General features: G+C 37.4%; 1 protein-coding gene across 3 annotated transcripts in view; it reads left to right on the top strand.

Moving 5' to 3' along the window:
* NOF1 (U3 small nucleolar RNA-associated protein) overlaps window positions 1-22,173 on the top strand; it is a 124,183-nt gene that overhangs the window by 69,115 nt on the left and 32,895 nt on the right. For all 3 annotated transcript variants that reach the window (XR_016079424.1, XM_010264938.3, XM_010264939.3), the window contains exons 13-18: window positions 4,818-5,026; window positions 6,719-6,791; window positions 15,618-15,677; window positions 15,768-15,806; window positions 15,890-15,978; window positions 16,372-16,436. Coding sequence is in view for 2 of the 3 variants with exons in the window: in XM_010264938.3 (XP_010263240.1) it covers window positions 4,818-5,026; window positions 6,719-6,791; window positions 15,618-15,677; window positions 15,768-15,806; window positions 15,890-15,978; window positions 16,372-16,436 (535 nt within the window). In the remaining variant the exon portion in view is untranslated. The remainder of the gene's footprint in view (window positions 1-4,817; window positions 5,027-6,718; window positions 6,792-15,617; window positions 15,678-15,767; window positions 15,807-15,889; window positions 15,979-16,371; window positions 16,437-22,173) is intronic.

The following is a 22,173-nucleotide window of genomic DNA, read 5'->3' as shown; positions in this document are numbered from 1 at the left end:
ACCTAACTTGTGTTTCAGCAAAAACGAATATTCTTGGAGTTATGTGACCCATTTAGCATGCCTTGCATTCAACTTATGTTGGACCCTAATATGCTTAAGTGCCTCATGATCTCAATATAGAATGAACTCTTTAGAGATGAGATAATGTTGCCAACACTGGAGCGCTTGTACCACAACATAGAATTCCACATCATAGGTTGTGTAGTTGAGGCGTGATCCGTTCAATTTTTCACTATAGTAGGCTATGGGCCGACCACCTTGGTTGAGAATAGCACTGAAACCAACCTTAGAGGCATCACAATCAACCTCAAAGGGTTGCTCAAAGTTGGGAAGGGCTAGCACAGGTGCAGTTGTCAATCGTGCCTTAATCTCAATGAAGGCTCTCTTTGCTTCAATGGTGAACACAAAATTGGTTGTAGCCTTCATACAATCTGTATATGGTGCCATAATAGTGCTGAATTTGCTAATGAATCGCTGGTAGAAGTTTGCAAAACAATGAAAACTTCGTGCTTTAGTAAGTGTTTTGGGGATGGGCCACTCAACAATGGCACGAACCTTCTTTGGGTCTACAAAAACTCCTTCCCTTGAGATGCCATACCCAAGGAATAAGACCTGATTCGTGGCAATAATACACTTCTTCATGGTTGCATAAAGTTGTTCCCTATGCAAAGTCATAAGTATATCTTGAAGATGCAACAAATGAGAGTTCATATCAGCGCTATATATGAGAATATCATCAAAGTATACCACAACACATTGACCAATAAAAGGCTTGAGAATGTGGTTCATGACCCTCATGACTGTGCTTGGTGCATTGAACAAACCGAATGACATTATTAGCCATTCCTACAAACCATCCCACGTCTTTAATGTTGTCTTCCACTCATCACCGAGACGAATATTGATTTGATGGTAGTCTGATTTCAAGTCTAACTTAGTGAACACCTTGGCCCCAGAAAGCTGATCCAACATGTCATCAAAGTGTGGAATCGGAAATTAGTATTTGGCGGCTATCTTATTAATTGTCCGACTGCCAACACACATCCTCCAAGTACCATCCTTTTTGGGTACTAATAAAGCGGGGACCACGCATGGACTCATATTGTCTCGTATGAACCTTTTAGGAAATAGTTCATCTACTTGCTTTTGCAACTCCTCATGTTCAGTGGGACTCATTCTATAATGGGCCTTGTTGGGGGAGACTAGCACCTAGCGTTAAATCTACAGTGTTGGATATCACTTAATGGTGGTAATCTTGCCGGTAAGTCCCTGGGAAACACATCACTAAATTCATCAAGAAAAGGTCTCACCTCCTCTGGAACCTCCACACCTTTCAGCTCAAGCCCCTTGTTAATTAAAGCATACGCAACACCGATTTCTTTTAAGGCACTTGTGAATTCAGTCATGGCAAAAATGGTAGAACTCTCCTCGGGTTTCAGTTTAGTCTCTAGTGATGGACATAAGGTCAGCCTTTTCCCTTTAAACTCAAAAGAGTAGGTATTCTTTTGTCCATCATGGACTACGTAGTAGTCAAGTTGCCACAGGCACCTAAGTAGCAAATGGCAAGCATCCATGCATACAACATCACACCACACACGATCACTATAATTGTTGCCAATAAAAAAGCTCACTAGACATCGTTGTGTGACTGAAACCTCATTCTTTCTTTTTAGCCATGCAAGCTTGTAGGGGTGAGGGTGTTGTTGAGTTTTTAGGTTCAGCTTGTAGACAGCTACTTCCACTATAACATTCTCACAACTCCTGCTATCAACTTAGCCAATCAAATGATTCATTCCTAGGAGTTAGGAATGATCGTTGCAATACCAAGGCCTCTCCCACATCTCCATACACCATTTCTCCCTCAAAGGTTTCTTTATTATAAGAGTCAAACACGGGTGGGGCTGAACAGTCAGATGCTTCTAATTGGGTTTCACTCTCATCTTCTACAAACAACACCCCTTTTTTTTTATCACCCTCACACATTCAACAGATTTATGGCTTGGTTCACAACACTTAAAACACTTCAGTCTAGGTGGACCCACCTGGTTTTGATTAGGTCCACGCCCTTGGTTTTGGTTCAGCCCACGGGGCTATGGCTGATTTAGAGGCGGGTTAGGATTATTACGTGGGGTGGTTTGGCCACATTAGTTTGTGTTTGGCCCAATTGGTTAGATCGGCTGCTTTGTTTTTCTATGGTTAGAGCATGTTGATGTGCCATAGAAACATCATAGCAGTCAAATATGTCTAATATATCCCGAATATTTGGTCTCAGACTACCTATATACCTAGCCACCAATTGGTCTTCGGTTTCAGCTAATTCATTCCGGGCCACTAACAGATGAACCTTGTTTGTATATTCATCTAATGTATCAGCTCCTTGCTTTAGATTTTGCAATTCTTGATAAAGTAAACGAATATAATTATGGGGTAGAAATTTTGATCTCATCTTTGCCTTGAGTTTCTCCCATGTCTTAATCTTTTCCTTGCCTCTTCTCTGTCGCATGACCTTCAATTGGTACCACCATGCTGTTGCTCGTCCTCTAAACTGAGAGGTTATTAAGGACACAATTTTATTTTTCGGAACTTCTTTGAATTCAAGGACTTCTTCTACTACGAAGAGCCAATCCATGAATTCTTCTGGTTGTTTGTCTTGATGATGAAAGGGAACGTGTGGAGATACTTGCGTTGGAGTCACTGTTCCTTGTTTCCAACCGGGAATGTAGTGATTTCACCTCCTGAGCAAGTGCGTCGACTTGTCTTCTCTTCTCTGCCATCTCTTCTTGTGTTTTGTTGTTGAGTTTCTGCTCCATGATATGAGTTACTGGTTTTTCTTAGGATCCATAATTCGAAGAAGGATCAACTTGAGTTTTGATAAATTGGCGTAGTACGGAAATGAAACACGTGAGAAAAGCTTCAAAGAAAAGATTAGAAGTTGAATTTTAGGAAGAAGAATTCTTCACTAAATAATAAAGAGAAAATTGATAACAAGAGAACTGCCTTAACCTTCCCCTGGCTACTCTTTATATAGGCATACACCCATATGGCTCCTATTCCTAATAGAATCCTACTAAAACTCCTTAATAAAGAAAATCCTAATCTAAGAAAACACTCCAAAATAGAATCCTACTAAAATCCTTCAAAAGGAAAGTCCTAATTGAATATAAATTCGAAATAATGCTAACTTGGTAAAAACAAACTAAGATAGATACTCTGTGATGGTGCCAACTTGGTAGAAACGAACTAAGATAGAAATCCTATGACGGTGCTATATCGGTAAATATTTACTGCTGGGTCGGTGGTGTCATCTCTGTTTCTTATGTGTCTTGGAATGGTCCCAACTTGCATAAAACTTATTGGCCTTCTCCTATACATAGTGTCAACTTGCATACCCTCTTTGTATTCTTTACATAGTGTCAGTAGTTTCCACCGGGAATATATTGATTCTAATAATATTTCATGTTGATATCCATAGAAATGAAAATATGGTGTGCTAATGTTAGGAAATATATTTATCCAAAAGAAGAAAGCAAAAATATCTTCAGTTACTTATCTGAAAAATATATTCATAACCGATCAAACAATAAGAAGATCGAAAACTAATTTGAGCAGCAGATATAAGCCTGCTATGGTTGGGTAAACCTAACAAGAAAAGAGAAATGTGTAAGAAAGAATTAAAGATTTCTTGGTGTTTTGGGGTTTGGGTAGATAGAAGTTTATCTATTGTAAAAACTCTTGTTAATGTATGTTTTGTAAATCTAGCTGTCTAGGTCACTTACCAAAGCTGCTCGTTTTTGGCTCAGAAAGCCAAGCATTATGATAATGTGTGTTATTGGTGTATAGTCCGCTTGACTGGCTAGAACTAATGCTCAAAGTATCAGTTTTCAATCTAGAATACTTTCAGATTAGAAAAACTGTGCAGATTTGGTTCAAGAATGTGATATCAGCTTTTTGGACAGAAGTCATCATGACATGTGTCCAAAAATCAGACCACAAAACAGATTAGCTTGCACAAAAATCTGACCACAAAACAATGGCCTCCAAATTTTCTGGTTTATACCAAAGCTCAAAGCCTTGCGTAGGCAAATGAGACCTTTTCTGTTCATTCAAACAAAATCTCTTAATAGTATGCTTCCCACGCAGAATTTGTCCAAACGAATTTTTCAGAGTTTGTATTACAAAAAAACAAGTTTGTTGAACATATAAGATATATCGGATTGTTGAAAATTTCATGTAGTTCGGAACATCCCAACTAGGTGTGGACTCACAGATTAAGTAACCTGCAAATCCTTGAGGTTCTTAGTTGGTGGACCAAAATGAATTGTTTTTGGCTATCCAGGGAACATCTCAAACTGTATTATTTCACCTAGTTTGAGTTTGAACTCCTAATGAAGGAAATAAATGAATCAAGGCTTTTGCTACAGCTTTCCAAAGAGGTGAAGCTGTAGTAGGAAATTTGTGTGGGATTTATTTTTTCATTATTTGAGTTTGACCCACAAAGACTCTTCCTCTAACAAATCTGCAAGCCAATCTACAAAGAAGAGTGTTATTAACAAGATCCACTCTCCTGAAACCTAAAGCCCCTTTTTTTGTGGAAATTCTATACACAGGTAGGTGACTCAGAACTACTACAAATTTAAAATCCATGGATTTCCAATGGTTATGATGAGATACTTGCTACTAGCATGCTACAGAATCTGGATTGGTTATCATTAGAATGCAGTCAAGCTGCTATTTTCTATCTTTTGTTGTGATTTTAGACATGTCTTCTGTATTGCATTTGCATCACAAATACTCATCTTTCTGATGATTTTTCCCAGGTCAATGTGGAGTATAGTGATCGTTTCTCTGATGAATTTGGTGCCGAAGCAGTACAGGATGATAATGATGATGGCGAAAATGAGATAGCAAACAATGTTCGAGATAATGAAAACTCAAACATACAGAAGTCTTCTAAACCTTCAGATTTTCAAGTCCTTTTTGGTGGGAACAACAATGACCACTTTATGATGGGTATCAAGTTTACTAGGTAAAAACTATTTTTGCCAATGATTGCTTTATGATGGGCATCCCGTTGATATCTCTTTTAGATCCAAAACAGAAACTTCTAACTTCAACTTGGGTTTGAATTACTAATTATATTCACACTTCTAATATATTCATATTCAATCAATGATCCTTTATAACATTGCTGTTTCTATTAAGACTAATTTAATGCAAGAAACCAGGAATCACCAAAGCAAGTAAGTCACGAATTCATATGGGAGTTAATATAAATGATGAGTCCTAAAGTGATTATGATAGTTTTTAAGGCGCCAGGGCGAGGCTAGGCGACAGGGGGGCGCCTTGTCGCCTAGTTGCCTAGGCGATGGATTTTTTTTTAAGTAACACCATATATCCTAGGGTAGTTCCCTAGGTTCCATAGCCATCTTTCCTTAATAATTATCCATAATTTTTATCAGAGAAGTATAAATTTCATGTTTTAAGTTTAGAAAATCAACATTTTATGAGAAGAAAAGGAACAAAGGAAAGAAAATTCAAAAAATATAGGAGCTGAACCCCCTACTTTTGTTATAGGAAAAGAAGAAAAGAAAAGGTGGAAGAAGATCTGTAAAAAGAAAATATGTTGATTAGACATCTTTCATCTTTTACTACTCTGTACTCTTTACATGCTCATTATACCAGGTTGAACTAATCTTTCTTTCTGATATCTGAAGGTGCAAAAATATGACTGTCCTGCATTGCTTGTTAATGTATTAGGGTTGCAAAAATATAGAATACACTTTTCAAAAGAAGATATAGAACTGTAGCTAATAATACAACTAAACTCATCTTAACCATTTTGTAGATTCTGGAGTTTCTTAAAGGTAAAAGATCATCGAAATAACATATTTGAGTGATGTTATGATTGTGGAAGATGACAGCATTATGTGATGTCAATTTGCCACTTTTCAGTGAACTCTATATTCAACAGTCTATCTAAAAAGCTGCATATAATCTGCCACTTGGAGTTGGGTCCTGGTCCTTTAGAAAAACAAATAAGTCTTATTTCTCTAGAACAGCATATTCTTTTAGAAATAGTGCTTATAACAATGAATATACCATATTTATACACTGAAGTTGCATTTTATTGTGCCATGTAATAGTTTGATAGTTAATACCTGGAGGAAAGGATAACAATAGTTGTTAGACACATCAAAAGTTAGTAACCAATGGTATTTTTGATTGCTCTATTGATCTTTGGTGGAAGAGCCATTTGGATGAAAGGCTCATATTGGAGGTTTCTTGAACCCCCATGCAAAACTTGGTTTTTCCTTGATATTTGAACTGAGAGACAGTGAGAGAGATCAAGAATTCTCACTATTCCTTGGATTCATGTAGAAGGTGGTTGAATCCTGAAACGCTGCGTTTCACTTCAAAATATTCCCCAACATGTTTGGCAGCCTCATTTTATCAACAACATGGTAGAAAGTTATAACCAGATATTGAACATTTGCATCCTCAACAAAAGCATGTTTGCTCTTGATGATTTATAACTAAATCCTCCATTTGTTTTGGATATTACATATTTCATCTCTTAAAAGAAACCCATCTGTATGTATATTTCATCACACAAAAGTCTTTTGGTTGGAAGAACAATTTCATATGATATCTGTTTAACAAGTAAAAGAAAAGGCTACATAGATTACTTATTTACTGGAATTTCCTTTCTTTTTTTCAGGAAAAGTATAAAGATGTATAGTGACTTTTATTCCTCAGACATGATTATTGCTTCTCCTCTTGGACTAATTACTGTAAGTCACTTTTGGAATTTATTATGAATTAGTGTTAATGCTATGAACATACACTTTCACTTTCCCTTGCCTCTTCTCCATATCAACCTGTCTGAAAATTAAATAATGATGCGTGTTGCTGTTGCTAGGAACTTCTATCAAGTAGCTAATGGAAATTAAATGAATATTCAATCAGCAAAAGAATATTAGTGAAAAGATTCTATTTATAAGCCTTAAATTTGTTGCGCAGATTCCCTTCATGGGCTTTTAGATGTAAATTTGAGGACTTAAGGTAGAAAGCTCTACAATGTGCCATGGTTTGTAATTTTTGATATCAACGAAAATTTCATCATGTAGAGTTGGAGAAATTTCGGAGACATTTCGCTAGTTTCGCTAAGATATTTGAAATATCTGAAATATCAAGAAGGTTTTCTAGAAACATGGAATTAGTTAATAAACTTTCAAGTGATCGTTAAAAGAAATATAATTGCACATTTAAGGCTCAAAAAGCCATAGCAATGAACTTTATAAATGAAATAGGAGATGATCAAGAGACCGTAATTGGAATATTTGTGTCTTTAGCCGTCTTCTCTTCTTTATATATGTCAATTACTTGCCATTTTAACATTTTTCTTTATTGTCACTATATGTTTTGATTAGATTGAGAATACTCTTTTGAAACTGGTGAAAAAACAAATAGTTTAAAACTGAACTGGGTTCATTAAACCTTGCTCCTCAATGTTGGGTGTAGAAGATGAAACGGGTCCTATTGGACTCATTTTTTATTGGGTATAGGCTTGGTGTGGGGTAAGTAATTTCACCCAGTTTTTGAATTAATTATAATGACATGTAAGTATGGGTGACTTAAAAATTAACTAGTTGGAAAATTGGAAAATTGTCAAATATTATGGTGCTCCATGTGTTTTGTCCACATCCCATAAATGTTGTTGAGTGAGGTCTACCTGCTTTTATTTTATATGTTGCCCTGAATAGAAAAAAAACAGAAATGGAAGAAGAAAAGGAAAAATAATACAGGAGCTAATGGCTCCATGTGTTTTGGGGTGGGTCCAATTTTGCTTGGTCCAATTAAGAATGTTATTCCAGTCCTGTCCTTTAAAATACTCAAATAAACTGCACTGCGTAAGTGTTGGAAGGGTTAGAAATCAAATTTCACATGCTGAGCCAGGTTTAGTGGTTGGTCAAATTTTTAAAATTTTTTCTAACCCAACCCAAGAACCGATTTCCCGATGATTTTGGAATCTGAAATTATCTTGCATTGAACCGGATCAGATTTGAAACCCAAATTAAAACTGATTATACCTGATTCAACAACACCGTTTCAGCAAAACTGGTTCCTAACTTGCTTGGATCAATGTGGGTGTGTGAACCTGGTGTCCTTTGATGTTATTCTTGCAAAAACACAGTAGAGAACTAATGGAAATCAGCCCCTATCACAGCTGGATTGAATTAGGGTTTCTAGGAGGCAAGGAAGAAGAGAAGAGAGCAAGAGATTGGAGAGAACTGAGTGTGTATCGTTCCTCCCCTCTTAATCCCTTATATAGAGCAATTTCTTCATCTAATCAGGACCTGATCCAAATCAAATTTGGATTTGGACTTTACCTTTAATTGATAAGCATTGTCTTCTTAAGAGAATGGGTGCTCCATACCTAGATCTATACCCATTTTCGACCCAAATCACATGACAACCTCTTAACTAATGACATTACTAATGGTCCTTATCCCCATTTTCTTTAATGGTTCACATCCCAAGGTGTTCCATAGCCACTTTGGGCATGAATATTGTGTGGAGTAGAACACAAAAAAGTCTCACACAAGTCCGTAAGGGTTTAGCCCTACCTTTGAAAGAGTTTAGGCTGAATTCACTGCTTAGGCAGTGAACCCTTGATCCAATTAGCTTGGGCTCAGTTTGGGCCCAACATTTACCCATAAATGATCATTGGATTCAGCCATCGTATGAAGAGCTAAGGATAATGGACTTGTAAGATAAAGCTCATTAGGTAATCAACCTTGTAATGATTTCTTACACTTAACCTCTAGGTTCATAATCATCAAAACATTGCCCACAAGAAAGGACCTCTTTCCTGACTGCAAAATGCAGTGTCACACTCTTTGCTCGGATGGATCTCGAGATTAAAAACTTTTGTAAACCTTTTTCAAAAAAATAGTAATATAACATATAAATACATTTTGCAAATCAGATTTCAAATACAGTTGAAATTCATTGTTGGCAGTTTAGGTTTCCATTAGAGAGAGTGCAAACCTTGATATTCAATTTGTCTAATAAATGGGCCGATCCTATCACTATGCTCACCCACTCAGGTAATTTCCCAAACTGCCCCAACATACCCAGATATTTAAACCTTGATGGATCTCATCGATTGGTATATCAAAGACAGTTCAGTCCAAAACCTAGTGCAGTATCATAATCAAGTTTGGGGTTAAGTGCAACTTTCCAATTTTTCCCATCTATCTTCAAGGTCCAAGGAATAACTGGAAATTGGTTTGGGTTCAATATTTCTTCCAAACTAGTTGTGCTTCGGGTCTAACCCTAGCAGTTGAGACAATCTACACCACCAATTCGGTAGCACACTAGTTTCATAAACTAACGCGAGTCTCTTAAGTGTCCAGTCTAAGGAGTAATTCATAGAAACACACCAATTTGAACATAAAATAATATTGTACTTTATTCATTTACTAATAAATGTTTATGTGCATTAATCTGATTGGAGTTAAGGGCATATACTGTCTAACAACTCCCACTCGCACATGGGTGCAATCATGTATTAGCCTCAGACTCCCGAGTCCTCATTGTTGCCAAAGCAAACTTTCAAAACTTGTGGCACCACTACATGACAAATGGAAAATTTTGCTTCAGGACATGAGGACTCAAGAGTCTGAGTACTACCTGCTTGGTCAATTGAAAAAGGACCATCACTTGAATTTGCTTCACTCAAACCTTATCAAACAAATTCACTTGACTTTTCAATTGAACCATCTCCAACTTCATTCCTTTTAGAGTCTTTCGCATCATGATCTTCCAAGCGAAGCACAATGCTTCTCACTCTCCATCTTCGACTATTTATCTACGTTGTCCCCTTTATTCAAAATTCTTTTTCTTGGAAAAATGGGCTCAGTTTAAATTTATTTCACCCTTGGAACCACCTCCATTGTCTCCTTAACTTTTCTTGAATCTTTCTCCCCAACCCCTTGGCTTCACCTTTCCCTACTTTCGAACCCAATTACCCCCTACCACCATCGAGATGCCTGCCTTCCTCACCCTCATAAACATCCTCCATTCCCAAAATACCCCCCCCTTCAACCTCTAAACACTCAACCCCTTGACCCTACTACTCCCCCAAATCGAAAATGACCCTTTCATCTTCATCCCTCGATCATGTTCCATCGGCTCACTGTCATCTTAGACAACGCACAGGAAGACAACCTTCAACAACCAAATAGAGAAAATTTCTATCCGCCCATGTCACTAGTAATGTTACAATTATGGAAAAGCAGAGGAAGGAATTATGTCTAACTAAATTTCTATTAGGTATCAAACCTGAATATGAATTAATGAGAACTTAAATTTTAGGCAACCTAGAATTACTTGATCCACTCCAGTTTCTATTAGGTATCAAAGGGCTAAATTATCTTAATCCACTCCAGTTTCTAATCGGGCTGCTCTTCTTGTTTTTGGAAGTGGTGATTGTGGTAATCGTGGTGGATATGAAGGATGATGTGGAAGTGGTGGACATGGCTCTTTTAGACCACAATGTAGTAGAGGACCTAGAGGTGATAATGGAGGTAGGGGTGATCATGGACAGGGTAGGAATCCAACCACCAGATTTTGCACTCATTATGTATTAAAAGGCCACACCATTGGTTACTATAGAGACTTGTATGGAATTTTGTTTTGCGAACATTGTCATCATGAGGGTCTACCTACCATTAACTACTCTTGCCCAAACATCAAGTACTGTCTCCACCTATCTTCTTGGTCCCGCACCTCCATGGTTGATTGATGCAGGAGCTATATACCACATGATAGGTACTTCATTTGCTTATACCCAATTTAGTACTTTATCTTCTCCTTCTACCCAACTTGTTACACTTGCTAATGGTTGTACATCCCTAGTGTCTAGAGTTGGGAGTGTCAACACAGCTCTACCACTTCCTTTATCATTTGTGCTTTATTTTCCACAATTTCCTTTTAACCTCATGTCTGTGAGTAAACATACCAAAAAACACTGAATTGTTTTGTTGCCTTTTTTTCTTCATTCTTATTGTGTGTTTCAATATCTAAAGATGAAGAGGCAGATCGGTGTAGGACTTGAGTGCAATGGTCTCTACTACCTACAAGGTGCCTTAGGAAGTACTACTCTTCAATCATCATCTCCAGATATGTCTCCTTTCTAGCTACATTTCCAATTGGATCATCCTTTTACAGAGATTTTGTGTTTTTGTGTCCATCAATTCCGGTCAACACCAACTTTTAGTGTGATTCATGTTAGCTTAGTAAGCATCATCGGACTACTTTTCCACCTTGAACTGGTAGTTGTGTGTCTAGACCTTTTCAGTTAGTCCATTCAGATGTTTGGGGTTTGTGTCCTATTGTGTCGTATTTAGTGTTCAAAAGTTACTTGGTTATTCTTGTTAATGGAAAGATCACAGTTATTTTTTTTTTGTATTCAAATCATTCTTTATGGAGATAAAAACCTAGTTTGGCTTCAATTGTCGTGCTATTCAATCTAGCAATGCAAAGGAAAACTTGTCTTCTCCTTTTACCAATTTCTATCTTGAGCTTGTTATTTGACATCAGACATCTTGCATTAGTACACCACAACAAAATGGTGTATCTGAATGCAAGAATTGTTATTTATTAGAAGTAACATGTGCCCTTATTCAGATGAATGCTCCCAAAATTTACTAGAGTGATGTTGTGCTTACTGTGTGTTACCTTATTAATCGAATGCTCTAATTAGTTTTATAGAATAAGATTCCTCACTCTGTTTTATTTACGGATGCACCCTTGTTTCCATTGCCTCCATGCACGTTTGTTTGTTTGCTTGCTCACCTATTTAACCATCAATGGAGTAAGCTTGAACCCCATGTAGTTAAGTGTATATTTCTGGGTTATTTCAATACTCAAAAAGAGTACAAGTGTTACGGTACTCTCTTTGTCACCATTTTATTAGTGAAGATGCTACGTTTTATGAGTCTAATCCATACTTTCTATGTAGTGACCATTCTCACTCTTCTTTTTGTGTTGTTCATCCTCTTCCTGTTCCCTTTTGTGATACCCCACCACAGGTTCCTCGTCCTAATCTTCCCATGCCACCTATTCAATCTTCTTGTCTTGCTGTTTGCAGGTCCAAATGATCCTTTCACAACTTCTACTACTACAAAATATCATAAGTTGTTGAGCTGCCTTCAGACCTTGATCTTTCCATTGCTCTTAGAAAGGATAAGCATTCTTTTACCTCATACATCATTAGCCATTATGTTTCTTATCAGTTCCTGGCCCCTTCAGCCCTTGCCTTTGTTACATCCCTCTCTACAATTTCTATTCCAAAGTCTTTGCAAGAAGCATTATCTAATCCTGGGTGGATGTTGGTGTGAAAATTTTAATAAATTCTCATGCAACATAATTCACTCGATCAAGTGATTGAACTTTTATTATTTTGGGTAAGGTCCATTCGGTACAGATTGTTCCCCTTAATTACATCTCCACAAGAAAGTAGTGAATGTAGAGATTCTATGACTTGATGTATCATGTATCTTATTAGTATAGTCCCTGTTGTATATTACATTATTTGTATTCTTTTATTCTTTTTCTCTTTCAGCCCTATATGGGCATTCTTGTTATTTTACATGTCTTTTAATATAAGAGACTCTTTAAGGTGGGGGTCAACTATTCTAGACACCTCTAAGATTTTTCTTGTTCTCTTCTCTATTCGGCCAAGAACAAAGAAACCTTTTGATTTTGACTTAGAGAAATGAATGCATAGAATAAAAGAAAAGAACAATAGAGTACTTCTTAAAAAAGAACTTTTCATTTGCATTTCTTTTACATCAAGTACAAGAATGAAAAGAAAAAGAAGAAAATACAATTGAGTAACTCTGCAAAAATATATTTGTCTCTTTCTTTTCTTTTTGACACAAAGAAGATTTCCTTCTCACTCCTTTCTTCACAATAAGTTGTAGTCAATCGGATGAAATTCTGACTGTAGACAGCCTTAATCCTTTGGAATTTGTATGCAAGAAGGGAACCATAATCAATCAAGTTGAATATTTGATTGTAGACGGTTTTTATCCGTCTGTTCTTCATTTTCATTTGAAGGGAACCATAATCAGCCCTTTGGAATTAGATTGTAGATGGTTTAATCCCTAATTTGTCTTGATAGAAGGACAATAATCAACCAAGTAAAATCACCTGGTCGTAGATGGTTTATTTCCATCTATTTCCTTTCTTAAAAGTAAAAATAATAGAGAGAGAACGAAGGATACATTGCAGAAGATATATATATAGGAAGTATTCATGTAGAGGACTTTCCTTTTTCTTACCTGTATTAGTGAGATTTCTTTTCCTTCCTTGTCTTCCCTTGAGCACTTCTCTTCTTTTCTTTGTTTACCTTGGATTTTCTTAAGAATCTCTTGAGACACAATTTTTTTCCGAAGAGGAGAGCCTCTAGGAAGTGGGGTAGTTATACAACTACCTCCTCCCCTTAGGTGAAGGACAGCTGTTTTCAGTTTTGATGATTTAGTTAACATACTAGCCAACCCACTTATTTGGGTTATAAATTATTTAAATATTATTTGGATTTAAAAAAGTCCTTCAACAATGGAGGACAGCTATGCAAAAAGAAATGTTAGCACTACATCAAAATGTAACTTGGGATTTGGTTACTCTACCTTTTGGTAAGAAACCTATAGGTTGTAGGTAAGTGTATGCGATGAAATTTCAACCCGATGGCACAGTTAAGAGGCTTAAAGCTTGATTGGTTGCTAAGGGTTTTACTCAGACATATGGTGTTGATTTTGATGAGACTTTCTCTCTGGTTCTGAGATTACTTTGATATAGGTTTTTATTTCTTTGAATACTATTAATCATTGGCTCTTGCTTTAGTTAGATGTTGCATTTCTACATGGTGATCTTATGGAGGAAGTATATACATTGAGCAACCACCTAGGTTTGTTGCTCAAGGGGAGTGTAATGGAATGGTATGCAAGTTGAAGAAGGTATTGTATGGCTTCAAACAGTCACCTCGTGCTTGGTTTGGAGAGTTCATTGAGGTAGCCGCTGAACTTGGTTTTCTTAGGTGCCAGTTTGACTACTTTATATTTAGCAAGACCTTTGATGCTGGTAGTATTATTCTTGTTGTCTATGTGGATGATATTATAATAACAGGAAGTGACTCACAAAACATCAATAAGTTGATGTTGTTTCTACAAGAGAGATTTCATACCATAGACCTAGGTAAACTGCATTATTTCTTTGGAATAGAACCTACTGATCCAAACACTAAGCTTGCATCAGATTAGGGGAAGTTAGTAGATGATCTTGGGCAATATAGGAGACTAGTTGGGAAGTTGAATTATTTGACAATTATCGTTCTAGGTATATGCTTTGTTGTTGGAATTGTAAGCCGGTTTATGATCTCTCAGGTTCCTCACCTTGGAAGTAGGGTTTAGGATTATACGATACTTCAAGGAGTCACTAGGTAAGGGAGTTGCATATAGAGATGATGGCCATTTGACAGATTGGGTTGGATCACTAACAAACCGGAGGTCACTAACAGATTATCGTATATTTTTGGGAGGAAATCTTATCTCCTGCAAGAGCAAAAAACAAAATGTTGTAGCAGAATCTAGTGTAGAGGTTGAGTATAGAGATATGATTCAATGTATAGAGGAGTTAGTGTGGCTTAAAAATCTTCTTCACGAAATAGGGATATCCATAAAGACTCCCATGCATTCACATTTTGATAATCAAGCAGCAATCCATATTGCATCAAACCTTGTTTCCATGAGAGGCGGAAACATATTGGGGTGGACTGTCACTTTGTCAGAGAGATGGTTCAGAGTGCAAAAATTGGAGACCAACTAGCTGACTAAAACACTACACTGCCCTGGTATTGGTTTCATTGCTAACAAGCTGTGTCTATATGATACATACACACCTACTTGAGGGGGAGTGTTGACAATGGAGATGTATTTGGGCTGTAGGGTAGATTAGACTCTTTACCTTTTAAATAAGGAAGCTCTAGTCCACAATTTATCATACAGAAGGTCATTTATGTAATTTCTCCTTTTATTGTGTAAATATGTAGTGGGCCGGCTGTTTTAGGAGGATTTAAGTTATCATCCGCAGGGTTCTTTTTCTCTTCACCTTCTACCGTGTATTCTATTTTTCTTTCTTCCCTCGTATTTTCTTGCTGTTTTCTCTTACTGATTTAGTACTAGATACCATATTAACAATGCCTAGAGGAGAATGGCCAACTCTTGTACAGGATGATGTCCCAAGGAGAATATTTGATAGCCAATTTTTTGGGTCATTCATTTTGCAAGGGTATCCCAGTAACTCTGTTGTTCATAAGATTTAAATTATCAAGAACTTAATTTCAGCTGGATGTTATTCCTTCGCTATAAATGACTATTGTGTAATGGATACATATAATATTTCCCTTTTCTAAAGAATGAACATAACAAATTACCAGACCCACATAATGTTTCATCCTTTCAGTTTGACTGGAAAAACAAGTCTCACTGTATTTTTTATGCATCCCATATCAAACATACTTTAGTATTGACTTTGATGGCTCCTGTCAGAAAATTGGGGAAGCTGAGGTTGAGAAGGAAAAGGATGTTGATTATCTGTCTTCCATAGAGGTGTGTGTCTTTAGTATTGGTTTTCTGGTGCATAAAACCATATTTTGTCATTTTTTAGAAAGCAATGATTGCTTTTATTGTTATGAGTAGGTACTGATAATTGATCATGCGGATGTAATAGCAATGCAGGTATGAGACATGATTACCTTCTTCCTATTGTATTTTGTTTAAGTACATTGCTTAAACACAGAAGTTTATGTTTTATTTTGCAGAATTGGTCTCATGTAAATTCTGTGGTTGAACAACTGAACTGCTTTCCATCAAAGCAGCATGGAATTGATGTCATGCGCATTAGACATTGGTATGTTTTGACTGTTAGGGGTTAGATTTTAGATTAGAAGGCATTATCACATGTGATAAAGTACTGTTTGTTTTTATTAGAATGAATCCAGTATTCTTCACAATAATGTTTTTGCAGCTGGGGTGTTTCTCACTGACTCATTTTTCAGCTTGCAAATGAAATTCAATGTAGAAATAATAAATGCCAAATGTTATTTTCTTATAGAAATTGACTGGTTGGAGCATTCTTGTGTGTCAAGATTAATAATTGAAAACTGACAGTTGTGGAGAGGTCATTTTTTACTAATCAACTGATCAACTTGGCATCTCATCTTATTGCTGTTTGGTTTTTAAAGCATTTTATTAATTGCTTGGAATCAGATGATTTGATCTTTTGGTTCATTTTCTTGGTTAGGTATCTTGATGGACACTCACGGTTCTATAGACAAACCATTGTTTTAGGGTCATTTGTAAATCCAGGTGATTTCAATAGCTATTCTTTAATGTTTACATTAGTTGACATATAAATTCACTTTGAAGGTATAGCATATTATGTAAAGAAAGACGGTCAATTATCCACATGCCACTCTTGTGCATTGTTTGGCATTGCATGATGTTATGAACTTTGAGTTTGAGTTCGTCAACCCTAGTGCAGCAAGCAGAAAACAGTTCTAGAGGTGTCGAGTAAATCAATTGACCCCACCCCAAAAGGCCTCTTGTATATTAAACGTAACATATTATGTATATTTACAAAAGTGCCCTTATGGGGCTGAAAGAAAATAGAGGGAAAAAAAGTAAAACAACAAAGCTGATATATAGTGTACAACAAGGGATATCCTAATATGATGTATCAAGTCTCTTCACACTCCCCCTCAAACTGATGCATGGGTATAAGCATCAGTTTGCCTACAAGAAAGAGATGTTGGGGACAAGACATAGCCTTTGTGAAGATGTCAACAATCTGCATGTTGGAGGCTACACGAGGAAGAGTAATAGTCCCAGCAAGGAACATGTCTATGACAAAGTGACAATCCACCTCTATATGCTTAGTCCTCTCATTAAACACAGGATTTGATACAATCTTGGTAGCACTTGTATTATCTGCATAGAGAGGAATAGGTGTAGGAATGGAAGCACCAAGATCCAAAAATAAAGACTGTAGCCGGACTAGCTCACTGCACACAAAAGACATCGCCCTATACTCTGCTTCAGTAGAAGACTTGGAAACAATTTACTGTTTCTTGCAGTTCCAAGAGTGGAGAAAATCACCCAAAAACACACACCACCCAGTAGTAGAGCAACGAGTGTTTGGGCAACCAGCTCAATCAGCATCTACAAATGCTCTTAATTATGGGTGAAGAGGAAGAGAGAAAGAGACCCTGAGTAATTATGCCATGAATATAACGAATGATCCGGTGAACCGCAGTCAAGTGAGGTTGACAAGGAGCAGAGACAAACTGACTTACAACTTGAATAGCATGAGAAATACCAGTCGAGTCATAGTGAGATAATATGAGACTCCTCAAGTTGTCTATATAGAGTGGCATTTGGAAGTAATGGCCCTTATGATTTGGACAACTTAGCATTCAGCTTTAAAGGAGTACCAACATGCTTGACATCTGTTATATAATCTAGTTTGACAAGATCAGTGGCATATTTTTGCTAACACATGAAATATCCTCAAGCATTATGATGAACTTCCAAACCCAAGAAATAAGAGGACCCAAATCCTTCATGTGAAAGGCGTTATGAGCAAGAGACTTCAGCTCACGAATTCCCTCATCATCATTCCCAGTTAACAACATATCATCAACATATAATAAAAGGATTGTAACACCCTTAAGTCTCTTACAGACAAGGAGTGAGTAGTCAAAGGAGCTCTGACTATATCCTGCCACAACAATAACATCCTAGAATCTTTCAAACAATGGTCAAGGAGGTTGCTTCAATCCGTATAAGGACTTCTTTAACCTACAAATTGGAGAAGGACCATTGCAATATCCATGAGGGGGGGGGGGTCATATAAACATTATCCTTCAATTGATCATGAATAAAGCCATTCTTCACATTGATAAATGGACCAAGACTGAACGACAAACAGAGCTAATAGGACATGGACTGTGGTAATTTTAGCAATTGGAGCAAACGTCTCATAAATAATTCCATACTCCTACTTGTATCCCTAAGCAACTAATTGAGCCTAATAAGAGAGCCAATTGGCTTCAATTTAATAATATAAAACCAATCCCAACAATAGAAACGTTTGGAGGGGTAGCACAAGGTCCTAGGTGCCATTCTCATGTAAAGCATGAATATCTGCATCCATGGCCTCTTTCTAGGGTAGACTATTAATGTCTTGTTGGTATGAACAAGGAATATCTGTGGAGGATAAGACAACAAAGAAAGAACTATGATTTGAAGGAAAACCATAGGTTCAGGTGGTCGAGAAATATGAGTAGAACAAAGAGAAATGGAGGAATTAGTATCTGAGGAAGGAACATCACTTACTAGAGGAGCAGATGGATGATGATCAAGACCAGGAGGAAGGGGGTCTAGAGCATGTAGGAGCTTGCGAGAGAAGACAAGAAGGTCCTTCACAGCCGGAGAAAGGGAAACATCCTCAAAATCAAAGTTCTTGATGCAGGAGCTGAAGAGTCAAAATTGGAATCTTATGAAATTTCGTCATTTTGCAATTTTTGTAGGGTCCATTGATAGGGTTTAATTTGTCTAGTTATAGTTTGTTTATGTTTAAAATTTCAGAATCATTGCATAAGTAGGATTAGAGTTATTGAGTCTTCTTTGAACTGAAATATGATATGACAGCATAGTTGAGTCCTACTAGGATTATTGAGTCCAACAGTTTGACTCCTAATACTATTATGAGTCTAGCAGTTTGACTCATAGGATTATTATAAGTTTGGAGTCTATAAATATGTATAGGCGTTTTACACTAAGACAATGAAGTATATTGAGTTTTCTTCAGCTTATGTTAGCTATGGTGAGTGATTCCCATGCCCAAGAGTGATTCTAGGCACCCTGTGAGTGATTCCAGGTATTTTCTCTCTTATTCCTTCAAGAAGCCATTACAGTCATCAACAGCCATAAAACTCTGATCAAGAAGACCATTCAACATTCTCTAAGGACTATAGAACTGAGCTGGTCCTACATCAGTTCTGCAAAACAAAGATAAAGGGTGCAGGCAATCTAGCAACTCCAGCAAAGAAAGAGATATGATCCAGAAACATAACATTCCGAGAAATATGAATATGATGAATAGAAGGATCATAACATAAAAAATCCTTGTGATCTGGACTATATCCTACAATCCACAACATAGCAGATTGAGTAGACAATTTGGAATGTTCACGAGAGGGAAGATGTACAAAACATAAGCAACCAAAAACATGAAGACTAGATAGGTCAAGAAGATGGCCAAAAAGCTTCTAAAAGGGAGAAGTATTCCCAAGAATGGAGGGAAGACAATTAATCAAATACACAGTTGTACTGGTTGCTTCTACCCAAAATGAAGGTGGTGCGTGAGATTCAATTCCCAAAGTTCTCACAACATTGAGAACATGCCCATTCTTGCACTCAGCTACACCATTCTGTTGAGGAGTGTTTGGGCAACTTCGTTGTGACTAGATCCCACAACTTCACAAATAAGCCTGAAAATCTCCATCCATATATTCTCCCCCTGAATTTGAGCGGAGAATACTCACATCTAACTTGAACTTAACTTGAATTATGGTGAGAAACAACTTGAGTGTAGGAAACACCTGATTTATGTCATAGAAAGTAGATCCACATCTATCTGGTGCAATCATCAATAAACAATACAAAGTATTTGTATCTCAAATGAAAAGAAATAGAAGCAGTCCAAACATCATTGTGTGATAAAAGGGTGAAGTGGCATGCTCGAATGTGTGATAAAAGGCTGGAACATGACTTTTACTTAAGCAACAAGAAGTATAATACATATCAAAATTATTAATGGAAGGAATTTTATGCTTAATCAAACCAGAATCAAACAAGAACTTCGGTTTTTCAATATATGGATGACCCATTCATTTATGCTATGTAGGTTTTCAAGACTGCTATTCAGTCTTGACCACTAAGAGATTTCAGGTTCAATGAGAAGAGAAAGTGAAGAAGTAGAAGAAAGAGTGGTGAAAGAGCAATAGAACACAGATTTTGAGGAGAAGAACAGAATGTCAATATTCTGCCGCCGCCACTTTAAGTTAATATATATAGGTTATGCTAGTTATATGAAAGGACATATCTGCCCTTGGTGTTTACATCATAACTGCTAACAAATAACAAACAATATAGAACTGAAACTAGAAATAACAGAATAGCAAAATAACCACAGCTGTGACTAGATACATTCTATCCTACGGACAGAATGGGACCACAGCTGTGGGGCCCACATCAATGTTCTCTACACTCCCCCTCAAGTTGGGAGTATATGTTCATCATTCCCAACTTGGATAGATCCGCTTCTAGCTTCTTTCTTGATACGGCTTTAGTGAGGATGTCTGCTAGTTGCATATTGGATGTGATGTAAGGGAGGCATACTTCTTGAGATGAGACCCTCTCTCGCACAAAATGGTGGTCAACTTCAATGTGTTTGGTTCTGTCATGCTGTACTGGATTATATGCTATATTAATGGCGACTTGATTATCACAGTACAGCATCAGGGGCTTCTCATACTCAATATCCAACTCCTCAAGTAGAGATCTTAGCCATAGGATTTCAGCCACTCCATTGGCCATGGACCTGTATTCTGCTTCAGCACTTGACCGGGAGACAACACTTTGTTTCTTACTTCTGCAGGAGACAAGGTTTCCTCCCACAAGGGCACAATATCTTGAGGTAGACCTTTTGTCATCAACACTCCCAGCCCAATCTGCATCAGTATAGACCTCCACCTTCATGTGATTGTTGTTCTTGAAAAGTATACCCCTACCTGGGCATCTCTTCAAGTAGGCTAAGATTCTTTCTGTCGCAAGAAGATGTGTGGTTCTAGGAGAATGCATGTACTGGCTGACCACACTAACAACATAAGTAATATCTGGCCGAGTGAGGCAGAGATATAGGAGCTTTCCTACCAGTTGCTGGAACATAACTTTGTCTTCAAGAAGCTCCCCACTCTCGGCACTAATCCTGTGATTCTGTTCAATTGGTGTATTTGCAGTTTTGACACCTAACTTTCCAGTTTCTGCCAACAGGTCTAGGACATATTTCCTCTGAGATATAAAGATCCCCTGTTTGGATCTAGCAACCTCGATACCCAAAAAATACCGGAGTACACCAAGGTCCTTCACCTCAAATTCTTGGTGAAGAAGTTGTTTAAGAGACTCAATCTCATGGCTATCATTCCCTGTGACCACAATATCATCAACATATACTGCCAATAGTGTCAAAGAGGACTCCACCCTCTTGATGAATAGGGTATGATCTGACTGGGCCTGTACATATCCAAACTTCACAAGTGCTAGTCTGAATTTATCGAACCAAGCCCTAGGTGACTGTTTCAAACCATACAAAGCCTTGTTGAGCCGGCAGACCTTCTTACCTATTTTTGCATCATGGAATCCAGGAGGCAATCGCATGTAAACTTCTTCCTGCAGATCTCCATTCAGAAAGGCATTTTTCAAGTCCATTTGGTATAAAGGCCAAGTGTGGCTTGCTGCAAGGGACAATAGAACTCGAATAGTAGTCATCTTGGCTACCGGTGCAAATGTCTCCAAGTAATCTATGCCATAAGTCTGTATAAACCCTCTTGCAACTAACCGAGCTTTATACCTCTCAATAGATTCATCTGCATTATGCTTCACCGTAAATACCCATCTGCATCCAACTGGTTTCTTTCCTTTTGGCAAATCAACTACCTCCCAGGTGTTGTTTTTCAACAGGGCATCCATCTCAACTTGCATTGCATCTTTCCATTCAGGGACGAATAGGGCTTCTTGCACTGTTCTTGGAATAGGGACATTGGAAATGGAGCTAAGGTAGGACCTGTAGGTAGGAGATAGGCGATCATAGGATAAAAAATGGGAAATACAGTGGATTGTGGATGTGGTACAATGTCGTTTCCCTTTACGGACTGCAATTGGAAGGTCAAGATCATCTGTAGGGGAAGTCTCTGTGGGCTCTGGGACTGAAGTATCTGGACCTGGAGCTGCAGATAAGATTGGAGCTCGTCTGGACTACTGA

Source organism: Nelumbo nucifera, chromosome 8, assembly GCF_055504915.1.
Source record: "Nelumbo nucifera cultivar China Antique chromosome 8, China Antique-T2T, whole genome shotgun sequence".
In the NCBI taxonomy this organism is placed as follows: Eukaryota; Viridiplantae; Streptophyta; class Magnoliopsida; order Proteales; family Nelumbonaceae; genus Nelumbo; species Nelumbo nucifera.
Note: the sequence above shows the minus strand (reverse complement) of the source record. Positions and strands in the feature narration are given on the sequence as shown.